The sequence below is a fragment of the Geotrypetes seraphini genome, chromosome 7 (assembly GCF_902459505.1).
Source record: "Geotrypetes seraphini chromosome 7, aGeoSer1.1, whole genome shotgun sequence".
Lineage (NCBI taxonomy): Eukaryota > Metazoa > Chordata > Amphibia > Gymnophiona > Dermophiidae > Geotrypetes > Geotrypetes seraphini.
The window spans coordinates 66,521,738-66,533,817 of NC_047090.1; the positions used below are offsets into that span (position 1 = coordinate 66,521,738).

General features: G+C 41.1%; 1 protein-coding gene across 1 annotated transcript in view; it reads left to right on the forward strand.

Moving 5' to 3' along the window:
* Positions 1-241: 241 nt before the first annotated feature.
* The window catches only part of SYT10 (synaptotagmin 10), a 229,693-nt gene continuing 217,854 nt past the window's right edge, over positions 242-12,080 (forward strand). The window contains exon 1 of the mRNA XM_033952384.1: positions 242-648. Within this exon, the coding sequence (XP_033808275.1) occupies positions 414-648 (235 nt within the window). The 5' untranslated portion in view covers positions 242-413. The remainder of the gene's footprint in view (positions 649-12,080) is intronic.

The following is a 12,080-nucleotide window of genomic DNA, read 5'->3' on the forward strand; positions in this document are numbered from 1 at the left end:
ACATGCCATAGCTGAACTAGAATACTCAAAAGACTAGAAAAGAGCGTGCAATTAAACCAGAAAGTTGAATCTGTCAAACTATCTGAATTAACGCTCTTCTAGCTTCAAAGTTTCGTGCTCCCTCCTACTTTCGAGGGCTCTGCCTGCCCGAGACCCCACCTGATAGGTGACATCGGTGCATAATTTACTGCAGCAACCAATAGTTGGAACCTTTACAGTCCACGTCAGCAACCAATACAAATGTGGAGCTTATTGCAACTTCCCCGAACAACTGTGTAACTAAAGAGGGCTCTGCTCGACCGCTTGGCTTCCCAGCGAGCACAATCAGTCAGACACCTGTTCGCAGCCGGGCTGCGCCGCGCGCGGATCTCGGTTCTTTTTTTTTTTCAACGCGCGCGTACGCACCCACATGCATGCATAGATGCTCGTTATACTGTTGCTTCTTCTGCCGCTCTACGCTCTCCAGAACACCATGGTTTAGGCGAGCAAGAGCCAAGACAATGAGTTTGCATAAGCAGGACAGCGTCAGCCTGTGCCAAAAGGCGTTGCAGATCGTCTCCGAGCTCTGCTTAGGAGGGCAGGTGGAGAGGGACAAATGCACCGGCATCTTTCCTTTGGAGAGGACCAGGCAAAGCGGAGTCAATACAGGTACGTGTCCAATGCTCTCCCTCGCCACCTACTTTCTCGCAGAGCTAGTGAGAGCGTGGCAGGCTCTGTGGGCGTTTGCAAAAGTTGAAACTTTTCCTGTGGTTTGAGGGTTCATAAAAATTCCCGGTGACTGCTCGGGTCTGTTTTTACATCAGGTGAAAGTTAACGAAACAAACGAAAAAAAAAAAAAAGTAAGCGGCGCTTTCCGCTAAGTTCTAGACAAAAGGGCTGAATGGCAATTTCTAGAAAAGGAAAATGTTAACATTTATGAGGCGCGAAACGTTTGTTTCCTCGTGTGAAGATGTGCTTGCCTTGTTGCCACTTGATTGCTGTCAAAACGTTTTATGTAGCTCATATCGGGTTCTTGGTTTGCCTTGTAAATAGAGCGGTGGTTTAGGAAATGTAATAGCAAAGATAATGTAAAAGAACGACTGATTTTTAAAGCGTTTGTTGGAAATATGACTCTTTTTTTATTGGCTGGTAAGGGCTCCGGGCGCCGTTGTAGGCGGCCACAAACGCAACAGGTTACGGCGGAGCGCATGGTAAGAGCGAAGCCCCGGATCTCTCCCGGGTAGAAAGGGCGTTATATGATGCACGGCTGCCGTTGAAAGCGCAAAGTTCAAGCGCCTGAAAATGGGAATGGTTTCGAGACTGAAAAGCGTGTTTTCTTTTAAATGTGGCTGCGAACTACCTTGCAAGTGTGTTGTTGAAGACGAGGTTTTAAGTCTTTCGGTCTTTTATGAACGACCCGTAGTTGGAAATGTTTCCAGTTGAGCTTATATGTTAAAATTTTTTCGGCTCTTTTACGCGGATAATTGCAAGAAAAACTCGGATGAAAATCTGAGAATCCTCTCGATCAGGCTACTTGGGTCTGAAGTCTACATGTTAAATAAATGCTTTTCTTTTTCTCTTTTATGAACAAAGGTTGTTGTGATTTTCTGTTCGTTTTATTGTTTTCTGTATTTAGATATACTTTTTTGTTAAATATTTTTATTGTTATAGTAGTAAACAATGGACATTCCTGTTTAATCCTGGCGATGCAAGTCTATATTGCCACACTACCTTATTTATAGTTCATAAGTTATCAATCATATTTAGATATAAGCTTTAATCTAAAAGATACTAAGGCTTCAAGGTGAGCTTGTCAGTTTGTGATTATGTACTTAGGATATCTACTTGCCATCATACAGAACCATATAACATTCTGGGGATGATTTGTTTAAAATTTAAATATAATTGCTTTGTTTATTTGCAATAGCCAAACAATATGTTAATTAGTTTTTTCCAGATCTTAAGGCGCTGTAATTAGTGTGATGAAGAACCTTCCAATAAAATAGCTGATTCCACAGGTTAATTAGGAGTGCAGATTTTGCATAAACTGATTCTAAGACTCTATTGTTGCAAATTTGTTAATGTACTTGAATATTTTACTCGACCATCTAAGGTGCTCAGTTTTAAAAAAAAACCCTAAAGTTTTGTGGGAAATTTCATCCAAAGAAACCAGATATTTAAGTAGCTTACAAAACAACACCAGGTTGAATTTAAATATGCAACCCTGGTAAGGTTTAACAGCATTGCTCAAAGCCTTATCAAAATAAATATATTTTGAAAACTGTCGTCACATTTCACAGTCATATTTCCTGAAGTAGTTTTAAATGTCGATGAAAATAACCTTATATATTGTCGTTCCTCTAGAGCAGGGGTAGGGAACTCCGGTCCTCGAGAGCTGTATTCCAGTTGGGTTTTCAGGATTTCCCCATTGAATATGCACGAGATCTATTTGCATGCACTGCTTTCAATGCATATTCATTGGGGGAAATCCTGAAAACCTGACTGGAATACAGTTGAGAGTGGATGGGTTATTAATGCCATGAACGTAAATTAAAACTGTGTATGTCATGCACCAACATATTTTGCCTCTATAGATTCCAGACAGCATGTTTGTAAAAGCAATACTGTTAGCATTTACGGGGTTTAATTTATATAACAATAAAAGAGCTCGCAGCATTGAGTTGGGAGCAAATATCATCCAAAACTAGCCTGGCTGATGTTAGATTAAAGGATGGGGGAGGGTGGGGATGGGGAGGGAATTTGGACTGTGATGGGACTAGAGAGGTGGGTGATTGGCTGACTGGGTGAGAGTATTGGAAGGTAATGATGGGTGGGGGGTTGCTTGGCTAAAGCGAGTTGGGATATGTTGTGGGAATTTTGGCGGGCAGAAACATTGTTTTTTGGAGGGAGAGTGGTGTCGAAGCTGTGTGGCGAGGGCTGAGGCAGTCAAGTGATTAAGATTTAATTTTTTGACTTACCGCGCTGAATGTTTGAGCAGGCTTGGTATGGGAGGTATGGCGCAGTTATGGTGGTGCTCGCATTGCAGCTTATGGCAGCCACTACTGTACTGCATGTGCCGGTTGTTTGTCGCTGCCATGTTGAACTTTGTGGGCCAGGGTGTCGGTGGCCTGGCAGTGTCTGGAGGGAACTGTGAGCCAGTAATTTGACTACATAGGTTAGTGGCTTTGTAAAGGGGGGGGGTCAACGACTCCTGTTTCTGGGCAGTCTACAGTGTTGGTTTGTGGGCCTAGATGCGCTGCACACTTGGCTGTAAGGTCCTGCGAAGCAAGGTGTCCTGGGAGTGAATGAGTGCTTTTTGATTTTTTTTTTGTTGAGGATTGTGTTCTATGGCTCTTTTGAGTTCTTGTAGTTTATTTGGTTTTAAGAGGTTTTATGTGGTTACTTGGTGGGTATTTTTAGTTAGTAGGTATGGCCCCCAAGCGTGTTTCTAAGGGTGATAATGGAGGGATACACGACGGTTGAGAAATAAGAATAGCCTTACTGGGTGAGACCAATGGTCTATCTAGTCCAGTAGCCCATCCTCATGGTGGCCAGTCCAGGTCACTAGTATCTCATGACCTTAGAATTACAGGGTTCTAAGTAACAATTTTCAGTATTTTAACTCCGATGACTTCCGGGTTCTATCTGACATGTAGATCTTGCAACACTCACAAGGATTTCTTGCAACTTAACTGTTCCTTCATTTCATAGGAAATTACATGGTTCTATGTACAGAAATTAGTCTATGCATGGGACTTTCGGTACAGTTAGAACCATGTAATTCTAAGGTCGCGAACTGGCAAAAACCAGTAGCAACATTCCATGCTCAAGGGGAAAAAGGGAAAAATATGTTGTAATACAAAGGGACGGGGGGGGGGGGGGGGGGTTTCAGGAGTTTTTCAGGATGTAGTGGCAGTGCAGGTCCTTCAGGGAGAATTAATGGGCTTCCTTACAGTTGCACGCTATGGATTTTGCATACACAATCCACAGAATCCCATCTAAGGGCCGTTATGTGCGTAACCAATGATTAATCCCATTTAGCACTAGTTAACACCAATTATAGCCAACAAGTGGCATAACTGACACTAACTTGTGTGTGCAATTTTGTGCAGTTAGCAAGTTTCCAGGTTTATTTAGAACTTCCCTATACCATTGATCGGGAGAGCTACCAGGGCAGTATACAAATCTATAAAAAGGGTACAGAGAGCAGTGGGTGGAAATATAGCAGAGGAAGGATGAGGGGAAAAGAAAAGGGAGTCACGTAATATAGTGAACTACAGAATATGATAGGACAGATGAGAGGGGACAGTGAATCAGTAGGGTAAGAGGCAGTAATCATATCCAAAAGGACTCGGGGGGGGGGGGGGGGGAAGGAACATCATGTGACTAGGCAACTGCATCTGTAAAGCAGAATGTTTTTTAAATTGTGACTGAAAAATCTGTAAGGAGTCGAGCTGGAGTAGGTGTGAGGGAAATGCATTCCAAAGAGAGGGACCAACAACTGAGAGCCTATGACACTACATAACATTCTACATAATATTCTATAAGATTTTATCCGCCTGAAAGAAGGAATAACCAGGAGATTTTGTTGGGATGAACAAAGGGTTCTGGAGGAGGAGTAAGGTGTAAGAAAATGAACCAGGAAGGCCAATATTCCTGATTTTGAAAACCAGAATAATTTTGTAGATAATACTATGGGTTATAGGGAGCCAGTGTTTGTTATTAAGGAGGGGAGTGACATGATTAAATTTCTTTGAACTTGTAATCAATTTGATATATGAGTGTGTATATGTATATATATATATATATATATATATATATATATATATATATATATATATATATGTTTAAATCTGTTTTATTAAAATTTTCAATAAACCACTAGTATGCAAATATACAAAACAGGCCATATAAAATGTACAAAAACCCCCACCAACCTTACCCTCCCCCCCCATCCCCGGGAACAGCCACTCCACTAAACAAGCATGTGAGTAATAAATCTAGTAAACGAGCCTTCGCTGTAGGTGTCAAAGTAGAACAGAAAGGCCTCCAACAACGAAGAAATAAGATACTCTGTTTAGAGTTCAAGTCTGGAATGGCCTGTCGTTCTTATCCCACCAAATGGAACATATGAGTCCGCCAATGAGAGACAGTAGGCGTCTGTGGAGTCAACCAACATTGTAAAATAGTCTTTATATCTACAAGGATGGCCCTTTGAACAAAAGCGGTCACACCAGGTTTAACCGGAACCAGAGAGAACTTCAAAGTGAAAAGAAAAGTCGCTGTAGGCCTCCAGGAGCAGTTCCAAAGGGACTGAATCAAAAGGCCTATGCGTCGCCAATAGGCCCGAATACCAGGACATAACCAAAACATGTGCCCAAGGGTTGCCCTAGGAGCAGCACATTTAGGACAGCTCGCGGTAGAGCTGAGATGTGTTCTATAAGCTCGCACAGGGGCAAAGTAAGCTCGAACCAGGAACTTGTAATAGCGCTCCCTCTCCACTGCTGCGACCAAGACAGTGGATCCCAATTTAAAACTCCGCTTTAACATGGATGCTGACACTGTCACTTGTAAGTCCAGAGTCCAGGAACTTGCCAAAGCAGTATAGTCCAGTTCCCCAGCCAGTTCCTGGAGAAAACGATGGTGGAAGCGAAGCGGGGTGGGAACATTTTTTTAGTATGGACAAATACTCTTGAGACTTTTCATTCTTTTTTGCAATGGCTTAATGTTTACAATGTACATTTACAATTTACAGCCTCTTACTCGTACACACAGATTGCATTTCTTGATATTCAAATCAGTTTATGTCATGATCATTTTGAAACTACTATTTTCCGAAAAGCTACCGATCGAAATAATTTGTTGCACTATGCCAGTTACCACCCACGCCATTTAAGAGACAACTTACCTGTAGGGCAGTTTTTGAGACTTAGACGCTTGTGTAGCAATAAAGATGAGTATAAGACGCGCTCTATGGACATGTGGCAACGTTTTTCTGATAGGGGGTACCCTTATGGTACCATCAAGAAAGCCTATAAAAGAGCTCTATATGCACACAGAACTTACCTCCTTCAGCAAACTCAATCTCCTGCAGAAGCCCGCATGGTGTGCACACTTCCTCACTCATACAAAGCGTTTAGGATTAAAAAAATAATCAAATCTCATTGGCATATCCTCCAGGTTCATAAAAGTCTCGCCCAACCCCCTATGTTTGCTTTTTCTAGAGGCAGAAATCTACGTGACCATCTCACCACTTCCCAATATATTAGTCACCACACTAGCACTCCCCAACATCTTAAAGGCCATTTTATGTGTGGACACTGCACTATTTGCTCCCATGCGTTAGTTACAACATGCATCAATCACCCTATTTTGCCTAAAAAGCATATCCTCCAACAACATACAAACTGCAATACACAGAAAGTGGTGTATATGATTATATGCCCATGTAATTTACTTTACATTGGCCACACCACTAGAAGTATCAAAGTTCGGATTACGGAACATTTGAGCAAAATTAGGAGGAACGATTTAAAGGCTCCATTAGTGCAGCATTGGCACACTGCTTCACATCAGCTTTCTGATCTTCAGTTCATAGTACTAGAAGTGGCTCAGCTAAAGAGAGGAGGAAATGTCCAAGCTTGGTTGTGGAAAAGAGAGCAGAGATGGATTTACCATTGGAAGACAGTCACCCCTGCTGGGTTAAACCGTGAAGTAGAATGGTGGGCGTTTCTTCACAGATGATAGACAGCCTCACACTTCATAAGTACAGGGTGCTCAGCAGAGCATTCATGTCATAGAACACGAGGAAGTTTCTTTTCCTTTTTGAATTAGGTACCCAACTGACAAGTCTGTGAGTGTTTGGTTAAAAGATTTCTTTGTTAAAAGTTCTCTTTGTAAAATGTTACTATGTATCTTTCTTGTTGTTTCTTATTAAAGAAGGATTTATTTTTTAAGGTCACACACAGCATTAGCGGGTTCTCTGAGGAAGCCAGGACGGCGAAACGCGTCAGAACCCCGCTGGGTCACCGCTGCAGAGCCATTGAAACTAAATCTGTTTAATTATATTAGCTTTTCACAAAACTTTGGACTTTGGACTTTATTTTCACATTATGGAGATTTAAGAATTACTTATGAATCTATGAAGTTATTTAAAAATCATTTATTCTAACAAGATGGTGCAATGATTGATTCTATGAAAGTTTATAAAAGGGTTTTTCCCTATGCTGAGTTATTTTACTCTACTTTTGGATTCTAAACGCCATTTTTAAAACTGTATTAATAACTATTATTGTTCCATCATTGGGAAATATACTATCCGATTTAAAATTGAAATCATATAGATATGCGGATGACATCACAAAAATTATTCCTATAACCTCACTGACCCAAGAGACAAAACAATTAATTTCATCTGTCCTTACCAAGGTAAAACAATGGACTACACAATTTAAAACTGAATTTGGAAAAAACTAAGTTTTTTTTAGCAAGTCCCAATAACAAGATCACAAGCACCTCTCTGAGATTAAATGGGTCAGACTACCCAATTAACTCTATAATCAAAATCCTTGCGGCCTCTTTTACAAAGCCGCTCTAGTGGCTGCGCTGCGCTAACAGCCCCGAAGCCCATAGAGATTTAAAGGGCTTCGGGGCTGTTGCCATGTGGCAGCTGCTAGCGCGGCTTTGTAAAAGAGGCTATTGGTGTCATATTGGACCGAAGCCTGACTTTTGAAAATCATACCAATGCTCAGGTTAAAAAATGTTTTTTCACCTTATGAAAACTTTGTACCATTAAACACTACTTTGATTTCCTCTCTTTTCGACTGCTGGTTCAATCTTTAATCTTAAGTACCCTAGACTATTGCAATATCATATACTTGGGATCTCTTAAGAAAACCATCAAACGACTGAGAATTGTCCAGAACGCTGCAGTCCGTCTCATCTTTGGCCTCAAGAAATTGGGTCATGTAAGCTCATATTACAAAAAACTACACTGGCTGCCGGTCATCTTTAAGTTTGCTTGCCTTTGCTTCAAAACCATAACAGGTTCATCTCCAATCTACTTGTCTCACCATTTTGAATTTCCAGGGCACAACCTGTATACTTAGGCCCCGATTCTGAAAACTGCGCCTAACTTTAGGCGTGGTTTTGACATCTGCGGATTGTAAGCTTTAACATAATATAAACATAGTATACCATCTTTAAAAGGATAATAAAAACACAGTATATTCTCTTTAAAAGGATATTTATACTATATTATTTTCAGTGGGACTTGAACTGGGAACATCAGAGTGAATCTTGAAAAAAATGTGACATGCTAACACACTAACCTTCATTCTAATCCGCTGTGCTAGACAACGAGCCATAAAATCATAGCAATTTTGGTTTTATTATAATGTTCCATATAGGCAGTTAATTCTGCTAGGATAGATGCCAGGAGACAACACAAGCTTGATCTTACTACCCTGTCATATTCTTTTTCTTCATTATGTCAGGATTGTAAGCTTTAACAGAATAAAAACAAAAAAGTAACACAGTATGCCATCTTGAAAAGGATATTTATATTTAATTTTCAGTGAGAGGTATTGACTGACTGGGAGTTGAATTGGAAACAGCAGTGTAGAAGGCTGTTACTTTAACCAATGTGCCACATAGACAGATGTATAGCAATTGTAAAATGAGCTCCTTCAAGCAGTGTAAACAATAGCTGTTTGAGCGTTGTTTGGGCTTTAGCTAGATGTGGTTTATGCTTCAGAAAGATGTTAGTAGGATAGATGCTATTTAGGCTGCCCTGTTGGTCTCCCATTGAGCTTTGTTTGAGTCTGATAGACATTTTTTGAATGGAGTTTTGTCAGATTTTGGATGTTTCCAAAGTGATCTTCTAAATACAGTTCAGGCATTTTATTCTGTGATTCAGTTACCACATAAACAGGACACATCCATACAAGCATATTGAATTTAAAACTGCCTAAAGAAGCCATGTTACTAGCTAATTGAAAAAACAGTGTGACAAGGCAGTGGCTGCTGCCAGAAGGATGCTGGGCTGTATAAAGAGAGGCGTAGTCAGTAGAAGGAAGAAGGTATTGATGCCCCTGAACAGGTCATTGGTAAGGCCCCACTTGGAGTATTGTGTTCAATTTTGGAGACCGTATCTGGCGAAGGACATAAGAAGGCTTGAGGCGGTCCAGAGGAGGGCGACGAAAATGATAGGAGGCTTGCGCCAGAAGACGTATGAGGAGAGACTGGAAGCCCTGAATATGTATACCCTACAGGAAAGGAGAGACAGGTGAGATATGATTCAGATGTTCAAATACTTGAAGGGTATTAAAGTAGAACAAAATCTTTTCCAGAGAAAGGAAAATGGTAAAACCAGAGGACATAATTTGAGGTTGAGGGGTGGTAGATTCAGGGGCAATGTTAGGAAATTCTACTTTACGGAGAGGGTAGTGGATGCCTGGAATGCGCTCCCGAGAGAGGTGGTGGAGAGTAAAACTGTGACTGAGTTCAAAGAAGCGTGGGATGAACAGAGAGGATTTAGAATCAGAAAATAATATTAAATATTGAACTAAGGCCAGTACTGGGTAGACTTGCACGATCTGTGTCTGTATATGGCCGTTTGGTGGAGGATGGGCTGGGGAGGGCTTCAATGGCTGGGAGGGTGTTGATGGGCTGGAGTAAGTCTTAACAGAGATTTCGGCAGTTGGAACCCAAGCACAGTACTTGGGTAAAGCTTTGGATTCTTGCCCAGAAATAGCTAAGAAGAAAAAAATTAAAGTTTAAATTGAATCAGGTTGGGCAGACTGGATGGACCATTCGGGTCTTTATCTGCCGTCATCTACTATGTTACTTTAGGTTTCAAACTCCAAATAACACTTCCTTTCTCACTAAACTTTGCTCCAATTAGCTCATTCTTCAAAGCAAAGAAAGCCCATAACTTCATTTGGCAAAGCTTAAAAACAGAATAAAACACAGAAGAGACCTGAATGTGGCTTCTAGTTCATTGGAAAGGGAGATGTGCAGCTGCACAACGCTGACCTCATTGTGAGATTATCAAGGTGCACCTGCAAGGTACAATGCCACAAGTAAAAGACGGGCCAGGAGTTGAACTCACAACCTCTGCAAGATCAGCACAGAGCTTTTACTCATTGAGCTACATCAATTTTCACTCCAGTTTCTCTGAATCCCCTGTCATATCATAGCTTAGTGATATGCTAAGGTATCATCTGCTTAGCTATCATATCACAATTAGCTGAAACAAAAGACTGTTAGCTCAATGGCTTAAAGCACTGCTTTCATTGTCCCAAAAGCCAGAATCTCAAGTATGGTTCAATAAATGTGACATGGAGTCAAATACTGCTGTTTTTATCAATTGCAAACTCCACTTTTGGAATAAATTGCTTCTGGTATTCCTAATGTTGTGCTGTTTGAGATGAAAATTAGATTTGATTGGTCTGTAGCTTGTACTTTTTATTAAAATGAGTATTGTGTTAGCTGAAGTACATGAGGGAGTCAAACCCGGACCAGGCTCACACCCCAACCTTCATTCTAACCACTGTGCTACACAGTGAGCCATAAAATCATAGCAATTCAGGTTTGATTATACTGTTCCACTTAGGTGTCGTTACGGCAGTAGTTACGGCGTGCTTGCGGCTCCATAGCGAAGCGCCGGAAGCATGCTGTAATGGCTGCAGTTAAGCATATCTCAAGCTGTCAGGATAGGAAACCTCTCCCCTGACTGAAAGAAGCCATTTCTGGCTCACCAAGTTAAGGCATCTCGTTGCACCTTTTCATCTTCTCCAGTTCTCATATAATCTCATTTTCTCAAATATGCTAATTGCAGGCTGTGAGGCAGGAGACATGCCAGCTACCCTGTTTGCCACCCCCTAAGGGCCTCCCCACTTCTCTCCTTTGCAGCCTGGGCCTCATGGAACACTAGATAAGACAAAGGTCATTGGGACAAAGTAGCTGAAGTGGTGCTTATTAAGGAAACACTACTGCCCGGCTACTACTCAGTGTAAATAAGCACAAGGTGAAAAATGGTATAAGATTTTGTATTGCGCAGTCCAGGAAAGCAGCATGCAAGTGTAATATCAGGCAACTGATATCGATGAGATGAATGACAGGTATGCAGAGTAAGCCACTCCTAGGTCCAAGTTGTTATTGTGGTTGTTAAGGTCCCATAATCTGCTTCTGGTAGGAGAAGGCAGGTTGAAGAAAAAGGAAGCTGGATTGAGACAAATCAAGAGTTTATTGGTGAGTTTTAGGCTCTCTTTTATAAAGGTGCACTACATCAACGCATGCGCTAACTGCTGACGTGAACATAGGATAACATGCAAGAGTTAACATTTAGCACACACTAATGGCGCACTAAACGGCACCGCTTTAAGTGCGTGGTAAATGTTAACGCGTGCATGTTATCCTATGGACGTGTTAGCAGTTAGCACATGCGTTGATTTAGCGAACCTTTATAAAAGAGAGCCTAAAACTCATCAATAACTACACCTGTCTGAAGGAAAAAAAAGTGTGAAACATGTTAGTATTGTGAAAATGTATATAATTCATCACAAGGGCAAACAAAGGTTGCAGTACATCATTCTCACCTATTCTTTCTGTTTTTGTATTTGAGCTTTAGCCAGGTGCAAACTGGTGTGCTGAACCCAGTTTGAACAGATCTGCTCTGGCCTCTGGGAAACGCAAGTAGAGTCATTAGCCACTCTGGGAACCTGAAATCAGGAGAAAATGGGGAAAATGTTAGACAAAAATGCCTAACAATTATGACTCTAAAAAGATTTACCTTTAGCTCTATGAGGAAAAGCACTGCTATAGGTTCTACATATTCATGTAACTTGAATATCCATTTTGCTGGCACCAAAGTTTCAAACAGCATGGGGTTTTTGTTTTTGTTTTTCATCCAACACTCCTGGAACCAATTTTTATCATCACTAATTCTCATACCTGCTAATGACCCTGTGGAATGGAGATAGTTGTGGCAGATATCAGGGGGACAAAAAGTTAATGGAGAATCACCATAAGCAATAACTTAGAATAGGAGTCCAAAAGAAGAAATCAGTTCTGCCTGAGCTTTTATCTAATAAAGATAC